The sequence below is a fragment of the Electrona antarctica genome, assembly GCF_951216825.1.
Source record: "Electrona antarctica genome assembly, chromosome: 11".
Taxonomy (NCBI): Eukaryota; Metazoa; Chordata; class Actinopteri; order Myctophiformes; family Myctophidae; genus Electrona; species Electrona antarctica.
In genome coordinates, this window is record NC_136792.1 from 32,496,135 (window position 1) to 32,517,570 (window position 21,436).

The 21,436-nt window shown below is 44.6% G+C and overlaps 1 protein-coding gene across 2 annotated transcripts in view; it reads right to left on the bottom strand.

Moving 5' to 3' along the window:
- Positions 1–7,967: 7,967 nt before the first annotated feature.
- golim4a (golgi integral membrane protein 4a) overlaps positions 7,968–21,436 on the bottom strand; it is a 33,396-nt gene continuing 19,927 nt past the window's right edge. The window contains exons 9-16 of one of the 2 annotated variants that reach the window (XM_079513587.1): positions 19,965–20,240; positions 18,892–19,280; positions 17,204–17,280; positions 16,467–16,525; positions 15,520–15,729; positions 15,131–15,199; positions 14,719–14,808; positions 7,968–9,710 (exon numbers count right to left, since the gene is read on the bottom strand). In XM_079513587.1, the coding sequence (XP_079369713.1) occupies positions 9,549–9,710; positions 14,719–14,808; positions 15,131–15,199; positions 15,520–15,729; positions 16,467–16,525; positions 17,204–17,280; positions 18,892–19,280; positions 19,965–20,240 (1,332 nt within the window). In that variant the 3' untranslated portion in view covers positions 7,968–9,548. The remainder of the gene's footprint in view (positions 9,711–14,718; positions 14,809–15,130; positions 15,200–15,519; positions 15,730–16,466; positions 16,526–17,203; positions 17,281–18,891; positions 19,281–19,964; positions 20,241–21,436) is intronic. The other variant, XM_079513588.1, reaches the window with a different exon arrangement.

Genomic DNA, 21,436 nt, shown 5'->3' on the forward strand with positions numbered 1-21,436 from the left:
CGCAGCCTTCCAATCAGCCTTGTCAATTATTCAGCCTCATCTCTGCAGTTGACCTGTGTTGTTTGTTTGTAATTGTTCGCACTTCCCGGTGTTCCACTCACTGCACTAGCAGCTCTGAGAGTTGCGATTGCATCATTGTATAGCCTATGCTGCCTCCCAGTTATACCTACAGTAATTCAAGACAAAGTAAAATAAGCTGCTTTTGTGTATTCTTATACAGCTGTGCTGTATGCTGTTCATGATACCATTTGTTTTTTAATAATAATAATTATGAATTATTACAATTATGATGTCATGAACGGGGCCTCCCGATCCTTAAGGCCGCCCCTGCACCAACCCCATACCATTGCCCTAATTTATATGGCAATGACAATGGGAAAATAGCACTTAAAAAAAGTGAATGCTGCTGCCTTCAAGATATATGGTGCAAGTATGAACTACACTGATGAAGGCCCTGCTGCTAGACAGAAGAGAGTGGAGGGCACTGGGCAGAAGTCCAGAGTTGTTTTTTCTTAGTCCGCACTGTCGCATTACATCACACTCTCGTCAACCCTTTTTCATTCTTTAGATTTTTACTTGTCTTCTCCCTGCAGTTGTATCCTATACTGGCTCACCTGCTAGTGGGGATAGCCCCCACGGGGAGGGCATAGAGCCTAGTGGGGATAGCCCCCACGGGGAGGGCATAGAGCCTAGTGGGGATATAGCCCCCACGGGGAGGGCATAGAGCCTAGTGGGGATAGCCCCCACGGGGAGGGCATAGAGCCTAGTGGGGATAGCCCCCACGGGGAGGGCATAGAGCCTAGTGGGGATAGCCCCCACGGGGAGGGCATAGAGCCTAGTGGGGATAGCCCCCACGGGGAGGGCATAGAGCCTAGTGGGGATAGCCCCCACGGGGAGGGCATAGAGCCTAGTGGGGATAGCCCCCACGGGGAGGGCATAGAGCCTTTGTCCGATTCCTGCCGCCCAACACTCCTCGCTGACAGGTGCCGCCCCAGCCCATAGGAATATTAGTTGTGTAGTGACAAATACCACCATCCCCACCTGGCTTCCCTCCCCCAAACATTGGGCGTATAGACGCTTGACAAAGCCGGATGCACCGCGGTGGATTAGAACACCCGCGGTGGTGATCATTTGGCAAAAACGGCTGATCTACAAATAAACTGCCTTAGTTTATTACGTCTGTGAATCAAAGAAGGTGGCCACTGTAGCAGTTTTCAGCACTGCATGGTCTTTGCACAGGGATTCCTCGGCAGTGAATTCTACCACACCATCTGCAGCAAATGAGCAAACGTTTGGCATCATGCTCAGTTCCTTCACCAGCTAGGTCACTTGCACAGATTCCATTCGTCAAACACTACACTACAGCTTCATCTGATTGTTCAGCTGCCCTATTTGTATGCGATATAAAGCAGTGATTCTCAACCATTTATTTCATTTCAAGGACCCCCAGTTTGAGTAGACAGACCCCACATTTTTATATGATGTTTATCTCTGGGACCACAATTTATACTGTAAAAGAGTGTTTATTTAACTCTGAGAGAGCATACACTGCCGTCCCTGAGCCCCCTGCATTATGTTTCAATAGTGCAGTCAGTGCACCATGGGTCATGTGTAACACAACAGGACATCCGTTATTTGCTGGCTTATCAAACATTTAGCATCCAGACCAGACTCGCATAATAGCCTTCTGTGTCCTCCCCTGACTGACTGCTTAATGACCCGTAGACCTCATGTAACAGACACGCTTATTGTACATACAAGCATAGTATGCACACAAACAACCACACATGATAGGACTCTCTAAACACACATGCACGCACGCACACACGAGCACAAGCGCACACACACGTTTGTACAGTATTACTATACAAAGAGGGCATCAACATTGAATGCCATACAATTATTTTCCATTTCTACCACTAACTTTAAAGCTGAAAATAACAGATATGCAAGCTCTGCTATTTTTGGTGTGCGGACAGCAACTAACCCTAACCCCTAAATTTAACCTCTAAATGTTTAGTCCTATTAACCCAAACACCAACCAGAATCTTTAGTACACACACACACACACACACACACACACACACACACACACACACACACACACACACACACACACACACACACACACAGCACAATTATAGAGACACACTCCATATCTCTGTAACGAGCATTAGACCTGGGAACAAACTACCAGTCAAATGCCTCATTAGGATTTGTTTATGTGTGTCTGTGTCTGAGATAATAAATACATAACTTTATCTCCAGCTAACTGCGACAAAGATGCAACGGCATGACATTTAGTTGTACCAAATAAATATGCTTAGTATTTCACGGTATCTTCCCCCCTGTGGCATACTGAAGCTTTGAAGAAAAATATAGCTTTAACTAGAAAAGCAGGTCTCCACCAGGATCATTTAGTGTTTGTGATGTTTGGACAAAATGTGTACTTGTGTAGGAGTAATAAGTGAAAGATCTAACAGGTCTATTTTGAACACATGACTATAGAGGTAGTGAATACAGATTGAGTAATATAAAGAAATGTGTTTAGCAAAAATTGGCCTCATGATGGCGCTATAACAGGCAGATGTGGAATGGATTAAGAGCGTTTGCTATTGCCTAAATTGTAAATTGTAAATAATCATTAGGCCTACAGCCCATAATGACGGGCACATACTGCATGAGGGTAAAATGGCACATCACAGAAAAAATAAAATGGGTATTCAATTGCAAATATACCTACTTCTCATGACTTTGAAAGCAGGCAAGAAAGAAGGCAGAGGTGGAATTAGTAATCAGATTTTTGTTTGACTTATTAAGTAAAAGTAGCAATAACACAACATAAAAATAGTGTACACGTATACCTGTATTCAGAAATCACTTAGATAACGTATTGGCATCCAAATGTACTTGTAGAAGTAAAACAGTAAATGTAAAACAAGAAAAAATCTGATCTTGTAGATCGGTTCGAATCCCGGCTCCCCCTGTCCACATGTCGAAGTGTCCTTGGGCAAGACACTGAACCCTACATTGCCTCCAATGAGTTGGTGTGTGAATGTGGGAAGTGAGGACGCTGGCGTCGACTGTTCGCCGCTTCACCTCCCAATTTATGAATGAATGAACCATTGTAAAGCACTTTGAGCACTTGGAAAAGCGCTCTAAAAATGCAATTCATTATAATAATACAAATAATAATACAATTCTGCATAGTAACTGAAGCTGTCAAATGTATTAGAGTAAAAAGTAGCCTACATTTTGCCTCTGAGATGAGAGTGAGAAGTATAATAACTATAAAGTAGACTAACACTCAAGTAAACGTACCTCAAAATTGTACCTTAGTAAATATACTTTGTAACATTCCACCACAATCAATGCATCTGAAGATAGACTTTGGTTCTTGGCAGTCAACACATTAGAATTATTCATGTGTGGTTATTCACTCACACAGAGGGAGACAGATACAAAAACAGAAACAGAGAGATAGCTGTGGAGGAGAATTATCTCTGCAACAATTGCTTGTCACTGTTGTGTGTGTGCGTGCGTGCGTGCGTGCGTGCGTGCGTGCGTGCGTGCGTGCATGCACACGTGTGTGTACACACTTGTATTACTATACTTGTAAGGACCAACTATCCCCACAAATAGGATATACAATTTCATAAATAGACATTGCAAGGAACATTTTCCTGGTGGTTACATTGTTAGATACAGTTCTGTGATGCTGTCACACATCCAATTTTGAGTAAACGCAATTAAACTCAGTCTTTAGGGTCAGGGTTACAAATGACAAACAGTGGTAAAAAAAATATTTTCACCACAATATATACTCTATCTGGTGCTGGGAGCCTGGTGCAACACACAGGTCCTGGACCTTGTGAGAGCAGGAGTGGACCTGGTGAGACGTAGGAGGGGCACGGACAGGAGTCAACCCACAGAGCCTAGTCCTTCCACGCGCCAGACTGATCTACCTCCCAGTACCGGCACAGTAGTTCCGGAGCAACGGATTGTGTGGCTCTGGTCTTTCCCTAATGGGACTGATCGAGGGTATAGCTACTGGGCTGTAAGTCGAGACTTGATCACCCCGGCTGGGTCACCTGAGTGAGGGGTATGATGTTGCGAGACCCGAAACCCCGATGACCTTGGGATCACTGAGGATACGTCCCAGGTGCATCCATGCGATGTTTTTTCATTCTATCTATAAATTAGGTCCTAAATGTCTCATAATAGTATAGTAATACAGTTTCGTAAAACAGTTGTGTAGGTGTGTGTGTGTGTGTGTGTGTGTGTGTGTGTGTGTGTGTGTGTGTGTGTGATAGCAAGGTGTGAGTCTCTCCCTGGGGCAGGCTATGAGCACAGTAATGAGACACCTGTTACACTCACACTCCACCAACATCCCACAATTCTCCTGGGGAAATGAGCTATTTTGATACCAATGGAGGGAAGATGACAGGGAGGAAACAGAAATAGCGACGCACACACACTTTAGCTGTCCATCGTGTACAATGATGCCGCTTGCTTCAGGGAGGACACACACACACACACACACACACACACACACACACACACACACACACACACACACACACACACACACACACACACACACACACACACACACACACACACACACACACACACACACACGATGAAAGGCAGAGAGCAAAGGCGGAAATGGGGGCGGAGTAGAGAAAAAGAGTGTAAGAAATAGAAATGCAGGAGAGAAAGTGTGTCACTGTGTGTGACAGAGACAGAGAATAATACACACTTACGCAGTGCAGAGCTTGACTGTAGCCTACTGCCGTACTATTATCAAACATGTTAATAAAGAATTCAATCAATGCAAACAGCAACCGGAAGGCAATGAAGAGAACACAAAAGAGGGAGATTAATTGGGGGTGGTGGGGGGGGGGGGGGGGGGGGGGCAGCTGCTGCTACTTCACTGAAATAATACTTAAGTTAAGTAGAAATATGATTGCTCATGAAATCTGAAATGAATGGCCTAGGCTGCTATTGCTGTCCCCCCATAGTGTGTCCCTCCATTTCATTTTCATGTCAGTCTACTGTCCTATCAAATAAATGCATAAAAAGACCAAAATGTATAAAATAAATAAAATACATGTAAAATAAAATAGTACCTGCTTTGAATGCTACTCTTGATAAGTTACTTAGTTCAGAGGTCCTCAAAGTTGGGTCCTTGGGGGTCAGTCGCCTAATGCGAAATGAAAAACAAATCACTGTCTTAGTGCCAATTTGTGCCACCCTGATGGTAACCATTTCGCATGAATGCACCCTCAACAACCAATCCCTCTCAAGTAGGCCTACAATGTGGCTCTTGAAAGTTCCATATTATTTTCTTCATTAAAGAAAGCTTTCTCAAAGTTTGCCTCATGAGGGAAAAGCAATTGCCTTTTACTAAATGTATTGAGCAGGGCTGGACTGGGACAAAAATTCGGCCCGGGCACTTTCGCGTGAATTTGGCCCAGACCGGCCCACCACAACCAGCGCGCAGATAGGCAACATAATATTATGTGGCCCCCCCCCTGCACTGCACCGCCGGGGGGGGGTCAGGGGGGGCGCTACCCCAGAATGGCAGCACGCCCGGACCTTTTCTGGTGGCCTGCCGCCTATTGGCCTGCCTGCCTGTCAAAAAAAAAATAAAATAAAATAAAACGTTTTTTTTTTTTTTATCATGGCGGCCCCCTAGGGTCGCGGCCCACCGGGAAAATGCCCGGTATGCCCGGTGGCCAGTCCAGCCCTGGTATTGAGTCCCAATCCTATAGACTGTTCTCCCTCCTGGCTCCCAAGCTGTGGAATGAACCCCCAGTCAGCACTGCACTCACAGTCCATTTCCCACCGCAGTCCTTCTCAGACTGCCTCATCCCATAGCACTTTCCTTCCATCACTTCCTGTTGCCTAGATGCTAGTTATACCAGTGATTGTCAAACCTTATCATTTTGAGGATTCCCAGTTTACGATGCATTAGGCCATACGGACCCACATTTATACTCTCAGTTACCCGTCATTTAGCAATAGCATAGGGACCCCCTGGAACCCCCTCAAGTTATATACTATGCAGATCTACAGCATGTTGGGTACTTGGTCACTATGTATATTTACATAAACATATACCATTTGTCTAAGAATGTTATTTAGATTGCATTTTGATCAAATGCTGGGATTGATGTCAGCCTGGTATCCTCCACAGTAACTACTTTGAAGCACTAAATTGTTTTTCACTCACTTAGTGACAAATTACCCTGTCATTTTGTTGACAGGGTGCGTGCCATTCGCTCTGATCTAGCACTTGTGTTTCTCCGGATAAGACTTCTATTATGCCTATAAATCGTAAATGTACTTTCCCCTACTGAAAATGCATACTTTTGACAATATCAAAACGACACCAAGGTATGGCATAATATTGAGCAAACATTTTGTTCTCACTCTGCACCAAGCAGCACATCGCCAAGCACACTATTATCCAATAGTGCTGTTGACTTCAATAATAAATAATTGAGTCAGGTGATTTCAGGTAAACCCATAATCAACTCAACAAGTCCTCACTTACCATCTTGGCTTCCACTGGTGTGGCTTTGCCCCACCCCTTTGCTTCATTGGCCAGTGAGACATTTCATAACCTGTTAACCACGCTTTATTTTGTTGTCCATTGATATTGACCAGAGGGGAAGCAAGGTTTATATACTCTTAGTGTTGGCTCTAATGCCCTATGAACAGATTGTTTGGGTTTAATCACTTTAAAAAGGTTGATTGTCTCCACCAGGCCGAAGGCATGGGGAGAGAGTATGTTTTGCACTCCGTCCGTCCGTCCGTGTGTCCGTGTGTGTGTGTGTCCGTCCGTCCATCCGTCCTTCCGTCTGTGAACAGCTAATCTCCGGCACCGTTAACCCGGTCGATGCCACATTTTGCACACACACTCCCTGGATGCCAACGATGAACCTCTGCCCCAAAATTTCCAGAACGGCCTGTTATAGCACCACCAGGAGGCCGCTTTGTGCAAAACAAGTTTTTGGACAGTACACCTACAGATTTGGTCCAAACATCACGCAAATTGGTACACAGTCTCTCTAGAGCCATTCAACGAAACGGGTGTTTCAGATTTCTCAGACTCCATCTTGATTGGCTAAGATTGGCTTCCAAAGTTCGCAGGAGTGCTCAGTTTCAAACAAAATGCTGCAAATCATGGACACATCGTGTGATATCCGTGAAATTGTGCACGCACATTCCCACTAGGCCGAGGAAGAAATGCCACATGAACATTTTCAACTCAGCCTCATGGTGGCGCTATAACTGGCCAAAAAGTGTTTTTACCTCTAACTGCACGGATCTGTGGATAACTTTGTATGCCAACTCCCTAGAAGCCAAGGAAAAACCTTTGCCTGGAATTTTTCACATCTGCTCTTTATAGCGCCACCAGGAGGCCGACATATGTTAAACACATTTTCTAATATTACTCCTTCAGATTTTATCCAAATTTCACGCAAATCGGTACACATGCTCTCCATAGTCATGTGATCAAGACGGGTTTGTTTGATTTCTCATAATCCACCCTCATTGGCTACAATTGGCTTCTAAACTTTTCAGGAGTAGCCCGCCTTGTACCTGTTTTGTACAAATCGCCACAACTACTAAACGCAGCGTCCGATTGTGGTGAAACTGTGCATGCATATTCCCACTAGGCTTTGGAAGAAATGCCACTTGACAGTTTTCAAATCAGCCTCATGGTGGCGCTACAACAGGCCAAGCTGCGTCACACACACACGCACGTTTATATTGCTCCTAAACATTTTGCCAAGCATCACACACACACTCCTATCCTCCTGGTGGAGACCTGTGCCCAGAAGGGCACTTTTTCTAGTTTAACTCTCAAGAGTTAGAGACCCGTAAGGGACCTTGGTGGTCCTCGACGTTGACAGACAGTGGACTAGAACAGAATCACAACCAGCTCTGATGCATAAAATCTTCAAAACCGTCACCGTGTTTATTCATTCACAACTTCCTATGATTTACATACTTGAATACAGTCTCCCTCTGTTTTGGTATGAAAAAGAACTGGTGGAAAAAATATATATACAAATTGCAAGTAGATTTATATTACTATTGTACAGTAGAATAAAGATGTGGGTGTGTGACTGTGTGAAAACAGTAACCCTCCATCCAGAGCTCATGAAACCAATTGCAAGAGCCTCATCATTAAACTGCTGTGGCACTTACAGTATCTCTCCTCAACTGAAGTCCCCGCTCACGGAACTGCGGAGTCCCTCTGTGTCCTTGAGCTGCTCGCCTGCTGTACGCTTTGGACTTTTCATAGAGAAAAGTTGTAGGTGTTGCAGTTTTTCCTAAATTTAAATAGGCACTTATTCATGGGACATAGGGCTGGGCGATATGGACAATATCAAATATCACAATACTCTTTCCCAAATACTTCAATGTCGATATGGTGATGATAATATCGTAGTTACTATAATATACATTTGCTTAAAAAAATTATCGAAAACATGTCAAAAAGAGCAAGGATTGCGTGATGGGCTATTTTGGAAGTATAAAATACGGTTTAAGTGATTTTAAACGACACCATATCCTGATTATTATGATATTCAAAATCCAAGGCGATATCTAGTCTCTCATATGATATATAATATCCCTGCCCTAACTACAACAGAGCTGTTTCTCATTGGGATTGTGTGCGCTGATATACAGTGGTAATATTCCTGAATGTCAGTTTCAAGACATCGTTGCTGCAGGCAGTAACCAACTAAGTTAATTCAGACATTAAAAAAAAGAAACATACAAAAAAAAGTATCACTGTGCCATCCAAGATTGTCAGAATTGTCACAATCAACAATAAATAACGTATAAAATCATCAGTTTGATTGGAATGCAGCAACCTACTGATAGTAACATTAGAGAGATAATACGAGATATGACGCTAAAACAAATGGAACGCGAAAGGACATTGCATAAACACACACGTCGCACACACACACTTTAGCTGTCCATCGTGTACGATGATGCCGCTTGCTTCAGGGAGGACTCACACACAGGAAACAGAAATAGCGACACACACACACACACACACACACACACACACACACACACACACACACACACACACACACACACACACACACACACACACACACACACACACACACACACACACACACACACACACACACACACACACACACACACACACACACACACACACACACAATACATTCTTTTTTTTACTGTCCGCAGATGGGACAATTAGAACAAAACAGACAGACAGACGAGTGTGGAAATAACACAAAAAAAATAGAATAAGATCCCATATCTCTCAGAAGTCCATTTCCACAGTGGAGGTCCTTCAGTTCAGTTCCACCTCTACACTGTGGGAGAACCATGCCATTTCCAGGTGGAATAAACCCAGTCATGAATGACCACCAGGTGACTGCTGGTCCCAACTCCGATGACAATCCATGGGGCGGAGGAGGAGGGTGGGGAGGGGGGTGGGAGGCAGGCACAGCTATTGGTCAAGGTCCATGTCCGTCTCACATCTCTGCCCTCCGATTGGTCCCTGGCTTGCCCCGTACGTGAGTGTCCTCCTCGTCCACCTCCTCTTCCTCCTCCTCGTAGTTGTCTTCCTCATTGTTCTGGCCCACCTTCTTGTGATGGTCCGCTTCTCTCTTGGCACCTCCCTCCTTCGCCTCGTCCTGATGGAGACACCACAGACACACAATGGGAGTTATGGGTGATGAAGACACCACAGACACACACTGGGAGTTATGGGTGATGAAGACACCACAGACACACACTGGGAGTTATGGGTGATGAAGACACCACAGACACACACTGGGAGTTATGGGTGATGAAGACACCACAGACACACACTGGGAGTTATGGGTGATGAAGACACCACAGACACACACTGGGAGTTATGGGTGATGAAGACACCACAGACACTGGGAGTTATGGGTGATGAAGACACCACAGACACACACTGGGAGTTATGGGTGATGAAGACACCACAGACACACACTGGGAGTTATGGGTGATGAAGACACCACAGACACACACTGGGAGTTATGGGTGATGAAGACACCACAGACACACACTGGGAGTTATGGGTGATGAAGACACCACAGACACTGGGAGTTATGGGTGATGAAGACACCACAGACACTGGGAGTTATGGGTGATGAAGACACCACAGACACTGGGAGTTATGGGTGATGAAGACACCACAGACACACACTGGGAGTTATGGGTGATGAAGACACCACAGACACACACTGGGAGTTATGGGTGATGAAGACACCACAGACACTGGGAGTTATGGGTGATGAAGACACCACAGACACACACTGGGAGTTATGGGTGATGAAGACACCACAGACACACACTGGGAGTTATGGGTGATGAAGACACCACAGACACACACTGGGAGTTATGGGTGATGAAGACACCACAGACACACACTGGGAGTTATGGGTGATGAAGACACCACAGACACTGGGAGTTATGGGTGATGAAGACACCACAGACACTGGGAGTTATGGGTGATGAAGACACCACAGACACTGGGAGTTATGGGTGATGAAGACACCACAGACACTGGGAGTTATGGGTGATGAAGACACCACAGACACAGGCACACTGGAAGTTATGGCTGCCCCGGTTATTAACCACTGACACCACAGACACAGGCACACTGGGAGTTTTGGGTGCCCACAGACACAGGCACCCTGGGAGTTATGGGTGATGAAGACACAGGCACACTGGAAGTTATGGCTGCCCCACTTATTAACCACTCCCCACCTTTGGCGTGAATCCACGTCATTTGAATTATTCTGGCCCCCCGCCATTGGTGCAGATCTACGTCTTTTATAGTGCTTTTAATCGATCAAGTTAAAAATAAAAATCAGCAAAACTGGACCTGGTGAGACGTAGGAGGGGCCCGGACAGGAGTCAACCCACAGAACCTAGTCCCTCCACATGCCAGAATTGTACCTCCCAGTCCCGGCAGAGTAGTTCCGGAGTGGATCCAACGGATTGAGTGGCCCTGGTCTTTCCCTAGTGGGTCTGATCGAGGGTAGCTACTGGGACATAAGTCGGGACTTGATCACCCCGGCTGGGTCACCCGAGTGAGGGGTATGAGGTTCGCGAGACCCGAAACCCCGATGACCTTGGGATACATCACTGAGGATACGTCACAGGTGCATCCAAGCGATTTATTTTCGTTTATAACGCATCAAGGATTTTATTGGGTAGGCCCTAAAATGATGATCTCGGGGAATTATGTGGGGTAGTTCTTATTCCGGGTGTGGTTCCGGCCTGATAACTACAAACCAGTGACTACAACATGACGTAAGACATCATCCGCTCCCGACCGAATCTTAAACCCAGGCTAACCGGTTATGCAAAGAACAATCGATAATTTAATTTAATGATTGGTCAAAATATTTGCACAACACCGTTGTGCGACCACTTAAGTGGTTAATCTATTGTTTGCTATATAAATCTTTTCTATTAATCGAAAAGTGTATCAATAGAATAATCACAAAAATGCCCTAATGTAACGTGACAGGTATTCCAAACCAGCTAAGTGGCCTTGTGGTTAAGAGTGCCCACTATGAGATTGGGAGGTCGGGGTCCAATCCCTGGCCGGGCCATACCAAAAACTTTAAAAAAAAATGGGACCCAATGCCTCCCTCAGCATCAAGGGTTGGATTGGGGCAAGTCCCTGCAACAATGCAACATACTTGTACATCAAGGTAACTCATGCAACAGAAACAGGAGATAGGCTCCATCCCTATGGGCCACAATGGCTCGACAAAGCTTACTTACAGGTGTTTCAAAGGGGATACAACTTTTGCTTTTTTACAACTGAACATCATCCCTTGTGTTGTGTGTGAGTGTGCTTTTATTATTCTAATCAAGGTGTGCGAAGGTTTTGCATGGCTTTCAGAGCCAAGTCTATGTACTTTAATGTTTGTTTAGGGCAGTAAGGCGTTATGTAAAACGTAATCTGCCTGATACTGCCCTCACTGCGCCCCTCACTTCACAGGAGTGTGTTTTTTTTACAGACAACTCAACATCAACCTTAAAGATAATGAACTATGAATAAAAATACTGTTTTTGATTACCAAAATTTGCAACAGAACTCTACATTTATCTATCACTCCAACCATCCATCAACAGAGTGAGAGTCAAAGATTTTTCCTACTTGACTTAGGAGGCAGCGGACAGAGAACTAACTAGAAAAAGTTCCCTTCTGGGCACAGGTCTCCACCAGGAGGATAGGAGTGTGTGTGATGTTTGGCAAAATGTTTAGGAGTAATAGAAACATGTTTTTTTGTTTGTTTGTTTTTTGCAACAATTTTCTTTTTCTATTTTGTTGAGGAAATGCAGAGCCAGATCACTCATAGCATCTCTGAGGATAGAATTCTGGATGAGCAGGACATGTGCAGCATTTTGTACAAAACGGGCCACTCCTGAAAACTTTGGAAGGCAATCTTAGCCAATCAGTGTAGAATCAGATAAATCCAACAGACTCGTCTTGATCACATGACTAGAGATCATGTGTACCGATTTGCGTGAGATTTGGATGAAATCTGTGCGACTAACATAAACAATGTGTTTTGCAGAAATCGGCCTCATGGTGGTGCTATAACCGGCAGATGTGGAGGGATGCAGGGAAAATGTTTTTCCATGGCCTCTAGAGAGTGCATAAATAAGTTGTATACAGATCGATGCAGTTATAGGTAAAAACAGGAATTGCCCTGTTATAGCGCCACCGTGAGGCTGATATGGAAAAATAATTGTGGCATGTCGTCCTCGGCCTAGTGGAAATGTATAATTTCACGGAAATTGCACACTGTTTGTGATTTGTGGCATTTTGTTTGAAACGGACCAATCATGTGAGCTTTGGAAGCCAATCTTAGCCAATCAGGATGGAAGACGGGAAATGATGCAGATCCGTGTTGATCACATGACTATGGAGATAGTGTATACCGAATTGTGTGATGTATGGATAAAATGTGTACGAGTAATCTACAGAAATATGTTTTGCCTAAATCGGCCTCATGGTGGCGCTATAACAGGCCGTTGAGGAATATTTGGGGCAGAGGTTCATCAACGGTGCTGGAGATTAGCTGGTAACGGACGCGCACGCACACACGCACGCACGCACGCACGCACGCACGCACGCACGCACGCACGCACGCACGCACGCACGCACGCACACACACACACACACAGACACACACGCGGAGTGCAAAACATACTCTCTCCCCATGCCTTCAGCCTGGCGGAGACAATAAGCTGCTGCTGCTCCAACATTCCTGCGTTTATTCAACCCCACCTCCTCCTCCACCCCAAAATCCACCTGCAGGCTATGAGGGGACATTTACTACCGGCACTCCCTGATTTCTGTAAAATGTACAGTACAGTATGCTTGCAGGGTTCACAGCAAGTTCACAACCCAGATGCTAAAACTGCACTCAGTTTACACACACAGGCACACACACACACACACACACACACACACACACACACACACACACACACACACACACACACACACACACACACACACACACACACACACACACACACACACACACACACACACACACACACACACACACACACACACACACACACACACACAATGAAAATAATAGTTACTCTTATCTCCATATTCCAACTTATTAACTTATTTTTTGCCATATTGAAAATAAAAGCCTGAACGAAGCCAAGGCCATGCTGAACAAAAGGCACAGAAGAGCTGTGTTTGCAATATCTAATCCCTCATTGGATTTAAATCTTGTAGCAAAAAAAGGGAAGTTTATTTTGTTGTGGTTCTTGCAGAACTTAGCTTGATGTTGTATTGCAGTTGCAGTGAAATATTTCGCAGGCTTGTCCCTTGAGCTGTAAACCTGGCTGTAAATCAGCAGGCTCTGGTGGTAACCAGACACCTAGACACCAGACACCTTATCAAGCCTTCATTTACCCCACACTCTGGTTAGGTTACGGTTACAACACACCCAAATGGTCTGCAAATGAACACAGGTGAAAACACACAATACAGTAAATCTATGAAAATGTACTGTATGTTGTGAAAATGAGGCTGGATTGCCTGGGATGCTAGATATCAAAATATTATACTTCCCACAAGAAAAAGCTAAAAAACACTGGCCTGGAGTTCTTTAACCACGTAAGCCCTATACAATTCATGGCGAAATACAAATGTACTTAGATTACATCAGAATACAGGCTGTTCTGATGTGATTTTATTTTATTCTATTGAGCAACACATGTGCTACAGTATTTGCACTGATTAGTGATTATATTATTATATTTTTTAATCTTCTTGTATTACTTCTTGAATATTTTAAATGTTGCATTTTCAATGGTATTTCACTGTCAGCAATGTTGCCACAATTGTAACTGCATGTGACAATAAAAACCTTGAAGCTCTTAGTACCAGGTCTTAAGTTAAGTAATAAGACCTGGTACTTAAGACACGCATAATACTGCCCTGAGAGTGTACAAATGGAACAAAATGGACCCGTTACTCTCAGAGTTACAGGCCCATAAGGGTCCATTTGGTTACTAATTATCATTTAGCTGGGGACCCCCTGGAACTCTCTCAAGGACCCCTAGGGGTCCCCGGACCCCACTTTGGGAACCACTGCTCTAGTAGTCCGTGGAACTCACCTGTTCTCCATTCTCCTCATTATATGGGTCCTCCCCTTCCACCTCCAGATCCTCTTCTCTCTTGGGACCACCAGCCAAGTCCTCCGGAGCCTAACACACAGCAGCCACAACAACAAAACAATAGTCATCCACTTATACGCCATCTGTTTAATATATTTTATATTTGTATTTTTTAGGTCTTATTTCTAAATTGAAAATGGTTTAAATAGGTGGACCTGTGCACTTACGGGGGAGCCAATCAATGTTTACAGGTTAAGTTTTGTTCCACTCTTACAACTATGTAAGTATGCAAGTGTTCAGACACAGATCACAGTCTATGTGATATTTTGGGCACAGAACTGACTTACACTTTGTCAAATGTGTGTGTGTGTGTGTGTGTGTGTGTGTGTGTGTGTGTGTGTAAGGTGCAGACCTCATCCTCTCCCTCTTCCTGGTACTGGTCATCTAGTGTGTCTTCCTGTTGATCTGGATTCCCAGCCATCTGAGTGTACACACAATCTTGTTAATATTTAATATTTTTTAGCCAATCTGCTAGTTGCTCATCCATGGGCTGGTTATTGTGTATATGTGTGTGTGTGTGTGTGTGTGTGTGTGTGTGTGTGTGTGTGTGTGTGTGTGTGTGTGTGTTTGCGTGCATGCGTGTGCGCATACGTGACTGTCAGACAGAGTGTGCATCAGAGTGTCACAAAGATGACAATGTACAAATTGAACCAAATGGGCTCTTGTAACACTGACATTGTACAAAGGGTCTGCATGCATAGTGATAAAGTTTTGAGAATCACTTGAAATGTTCCATCTCACCACTAGCTCTTCCTCCACGGCAGGCTGATGAGGGTCTACGTGCGCAGCTCCGTCTGTGAGCTTGACCGGCTCCTCCACCTCCTCCTCCTCCTCCTGCTCCTCCTCCCCTCGCAGCCGGTGCTGCGGCCGCTGGTCCTCGGCCTCCTCGAACTCGTCCTCCCCCTGGTTGTTGGGGTCGTCCTCGGGATCCACATCGCTTTCTGCCGCCGCCTACAGGCCGGGGGGGGGGGGGGGGGGGGGGGGGAGTGGAACATAGCAGTGGAGAAGACGACGAGAATGGCAGTGGTGAAGATTTGAAAAGGTTTGGACTGGAAATCTAGTGAGCGATAAGGGCCTGTGTGAATGGATGAATTGGTGATATGTAGTGAGAGTTAAGGGGTTGTGTGAATAGATGAAGAGGTGATATTAAGTGAGTTTAGTAAGGCGTTGATTAGATGGGTTGATAAACAGAGTTGGGTTCGTTACTCAATAAAATCTTTTTTTTTCAAAAGTAATTGTATTACTTTATTTATTATTTAGTTTACTTATTATTCCCTTAACACTACTCATTCATTCCCATTATACCCCACAAAACAGGTAATTGCATCCCTTCTTATAATAATCTGAATGAGTTCGGTCAGGTGGTTCTAGAGATACACAAACAGATTTCACACATTTATAGAAGGACACATTAGTAAGTAGGTAGTACATTAGTAAGGACCCAAGTAAAAAAACTAAAAGTAAAAACATTTGCAAACAAGGAATGCATTCCAATGGAAGTGGAGCTGAAGAAAGCATTTAGATGGACTGTGTCTCTTCAACTGCAGGACATAAAAGCTTTCTCGGATCAACCAGAGTTTACAGCGTGTCTGATTTACTTAGTAGACAAGCTTCACAATGTGTCACGGCGTAATGCGCGTGAGCTTCCTTCAGTTCCAACAAGGGGCATGAAGGATGGATGGTCATACCGGCACTCTATTATCCTCGTCATCATGCTTCTCTTCTTCCTCCCCATGAAGATCCCTCTCTGTTGACAAGGACACACATTATTAATATGGACTCAAAATGGCACCAGGACTAGAGGAAATTGTAACCTAAAAAAACCAAACAGTGGTTGTCAAACATTTTCAAGGATTCCCAAATGTATATGTATTTGGCCGTGGACCCACATCAGAAAATATTTTGTCCCCATACAAGATTTGTTTTTTCTTTTATATATTTCTGAAACATTTCATTTTTATTTTAACACCCTCCGCGCCATTGGCATAGATCTAGGTCAATTGAAGCCTATTATTTAATACTACGCTTACCGCCATTGCCGCTGATCAATGGCAATTGCGCTTTTATAGCGCTTTCGATCGATCAAGCCATAATGCTACTTGCGTTAGCATCGGGTAGCTACCATTGTCATGACAATGGATCGCCCATCTTAGATCGTCCTCGCCAAAATAATCCATTCTATCGGTTTCTTTCAATTTAAAAAAAAGGCTGATCTACAAGCTCATAGCACGTTGTGACCTTGTAAATCAGCTATTATTTTTTAACAGCCAATATATATTGTGTTACAGTGGTTAGGAATTGATGTATCCAACATACACAACATTTACGACCAGATTATACACTACATTTACGTGAAGGTTAGTCTATGATCATGACCATCTGAGCAGCCATCAGCTGGGTGAAGCTGAAAGTCAGGGGTACTCACCGTCCTCATCATCAATGCGATTGTCGTCCTCTCCCTGGGCGATGTCGTTGTCCATGCTCTCGTACTCCTTCTTCTTCCTACACACACAGTGATGACAAACGGCAGTCAGACACCTTTTTCAAAAAGATTCCAATTTATTCACATCCTTGAGGGGAGCTATAGTGTGGATTCTCTCTGAACACAAACATTAACACAATCAGCGCCGGGATTTCTTTCAAAATAGCAGCTCGGGGTGCCATGCAGATATGGCAGCTTTTACTCTGAAAGCCCCCCCCCCCTAAATAATGCTGCTTGCTTACCTTGCTATGATTACGATAAAGTCGCTCGATAATCCCTTGCGTTCATATTTTAAACGAGAGGCATGTTGAAGTCAGAAATGAAGAGCTTAGTATATCCATCTGGTCAAAACCATGGAGAGCTCCCTAGATTAGGAGATGCAAGCCTTTCTTTCTGAGCGGTAAACAGGGAAGTGAACGGCAACGCGCATGTGCGAACAGCAAGGAGTATGGTGCAGAAGGAGAGGCCAACCCCCCCAAAAAAGGAAAATAAATCAGAATATTTTTCTCTCGTTTGATATCAATGAAAATGCGCTAGGACGTGTGTACACGTCCTCGCAATCCATCGGTTGGATTAGCTAGGCCGGCTCCACACGTCCTACGGTCTAAATGCCATTGTCAATGGATGGAGAATTTATGTCATGTGTGTAGAGCAAATCGGCATATGTATGTCGGTGGGAACCCTTCGCCAATATGGGACCACCATTCTGGATGATGATGTACGATGATTAGAGCGTCACTCACTTCACACAGGTGTTATTTTTTTGTTATTGCTGATTATTTAAAAAATAAAAAAATAACACCCGTGTGAAGTGAGGGGCGCTCTTATCGTCATACATCACATTCCGTGCTCAACCAATCAAATCAATCACAAATATCATTCCGGCCAATAACATTTGGCATCTTCACTTTTCTGCCCTCACTTTTATCTTCAATATGTACTTTGCTCAGCCAATCAAATCATCGGCATGGGGTGATCAGCCAATCACAAGACAATGTTTGTGTTCACACAAACCCGGAAAGCTGCGCAAAGGCGCCCCTCAAAAAGAAGTGGTATACGTTGTATACCTTTCAAGCTGAGAACACCTCTGTGTGTAGTGGTAGTTGTTGCTATATACAGTATAATAGCCACATTTACCTTTTTAAATATTTTGAATATAATAATAATAGACAACTGTCGGGTGGAGCAATTGTTATGTTCAAAGCCGTTACTTTTCAGGCTATGGAAATAAGAACCTTTGTTCCAATGGTTCCAATGTAGTTACTCTTTAGTCACAAGCTCTTAATTAAATTTGAGAATGTAATCATAGGCGATTCAAATAGCTTTCTTCAGATATTAGTATCCACAAGCTTGATCTCCTGGGTCAGACAACGACAAATGTGCATGGTAATATATTTATTGTTATTTATTTAAATAATGTTGGAACACGCGCGCGCGCGCACGCACGCACGCACGCACGCACGCCACACACACACACACACACACACACACACACACACACACACACACACACACACACACACACACACACACACACACACACACACACACACACACACACACACACACACACACACACACACACACACACAGCGAAGCCAGTGTTTTGCATGCACAGTCACTGCCCTGACCTAAGTTGCTCCTCTCTCAGCAGCTGCTCCCTCCTGTCCAACTCCCTGTGGTGAAGTGCCTCTCTCTCCTGCTCCGCCTTCAGTCGCTGCTCCCTCTCCATCTGCTCCCTCTGCCTCTGGGCCTGCAGGTCCTCCTGACGGAGCTGGAGCTTCCTGCGCTCCAGGGCCCTCTGAGCTTCCAGGCGCTGCTGTTCCCGCTGCTGCTCAAAGGGCGATTTCTCGCGCGCCACCTTGACGTGGGTATCACGCTGCTGCAGCTGGGGCTCCGGGTGCAACTGGGCCGGCGGGTGCGGCTGGGCCTCCTGATGCAGTTGGGCCTCCGGGTGCAACTGGGCCGGCTGATGTGGCTGGGCCTCCTGATGCAGGTGGGCCTCGTCGTGCTGCTCCGCCTGGGGATCAGAAAAAGGGAAGATGAACAGATGGAAAACAAACTGACAGAAAAACAGCAGCTGGTGTTAATTTGAAAGGTAAACACGGTGAATGTACGATCTCTCTTTGGGACGATTAAATCAATTACTGTGATGATGTAGAACATTAATAGAACAACACAGAGTGTTGATCAAAGACGTAAACATGAAAATGATTTCATTAAATGTAACCACGTGCAGGTGTGTAGGAACTACCTCTGCAATTCTGGCACAACCACCAATTTAACTAACACATTAAGTATTGAAAATATATACCAGTGGTTCTCAAAGTGGGGTCCAGGAACCCCCAGGAGTCGTTGAGGTGGTTTCAGGGGGTTCCCAGCTACATTACTGATAGTTAGGAACCAAATGGACCCTTACAGGTCTGTAAATCTGAAGAGTTATGGGGGTGCCTATTGCATTACCAAACTGCTGTAAGAATATATTTCCTAAACATCACGCCTCTCGAATTTACGGCATTTCTCAGATTGTTGGCATTTATTTATGAAATTATAATTTTTTTAATTAATGAAAACGCTTGACAGAAGCTTGCTTCACTCTTGTTCTGAACTCAATACCGCCCCCATCTGACGGAGTCAGGTCATAGAAATGGACCCACTGTTTGGAAACCACTGATCAAAAACCAATTCCCAAACCAGTTCTGACCGGTTGAGGCTGGCGCCTCTGGCGGTCCAGAGCGTTCTCGTCCGGCTGTTCCTGCTCCGGCTCCTCCTCCTCATCGTGCGGCTGGTCCGGGTCCTCCTCCTCCAGTTTCTCAGGCTTTCCGGCCTGAGCCATCTCCTCCTCCGCTAGCTCCCTCTTCCGCTCCGCGTCTCCCTCTCGGTCCACCTCCTCCTCCTCCTCCGGCATGGCAGGCTGGGACACCGCGGGGTGGGAGGGGACTTCTGACTGGACATGAACTTTTTCCTCCTGGAGGTCCAGCTGCAGAGCAGAGGGGCGTTGAACATTTAAGAGGATTGTGTGACACTGTCAAGTGGGTCCATTTTTATCGGTCGCAGCGTAAATATCCCCTTTATTGTTTCCTTTCTTTTTAATTGTTTAAAAATGTTTAAAAGTCGGAAATTCATTTTCAAAATAATTTCAGAAATAAATGGCAACAATCTAAGAAATTCCATGAATTCTAAAGCAAATGTTTAAGAACTAGTGGTCCAGTGGTTCTCAAACTTTTTCCACGTCAGGGACCTGCAAATGAATATGTTTTTTAGTGTAGAGCTCCATCTGAAAATGTTTTGTGCATTGTTTGTGAGCTTGTAGACCGTCTCTTGTCACTATTTTTGCATGACGAAATATAAAAGAATGCTTAAACGGTTAATTTGTTGAAATACAGTAGAAAACTAGAATAGGTCTCCACCAGGGCAGGTCAGGTTGTGGCCTCCTGGTGGCGCTATAATAGCCTAATGTGAAAAGGGTGCCATTTCTTCTTAAGCCTTGGCAATTGGATGATTTGAGGCATTATGTTCCAAAAATGTGTTTTGAATGTGTTTTTCAAAAGTCGGCCTCCTGGTGGCGCTATAACAGGCCATTCTGGAAAATGTGGGGCAGAGGTTCATTGTTGGCATCCAGGGAGTGTGTGTGCAAAATTTGGCATTGACCAGGTTAACGGTGCCGGAGATTAACTGTACACAGACGGACACACACACACACACACACTCACAGAGTGCAAAAAATACTCTCTCCCCATGCCTTCGGCCTGGTGGAGACGACAAATCACACCCGTGTGAAGTGAGGGGAGATCTTATCATCGCACATCATCATCTCATTCCGGCCAATCAGAATTTGCGTCCTCACCTTTGTCTTCAATGTTTGTGTTTATACAAACACTCAAAATTGTCAATGGGATGTACCGGTAATGTTTGTGTTGGACAAAGTTTGTGCACATACACCAAAAGCTGGACATCAAAAAAATATGAATATATATATATTTATTAACTGCGATTTATTCGATAAATCGGAGAATCAATCGATAAAATAATGCCTAAGAAAATACAGTAATCACTAGTTTCAGCCCTAATAGACCGCCGAAGTCCTGACGTCACTCGCTCATCCCCTGGTTCATGGAAGTTTTTCTCTATGGAGAATAACATGGCGTCATTTTAAAATTGTCTCATATAAGAACT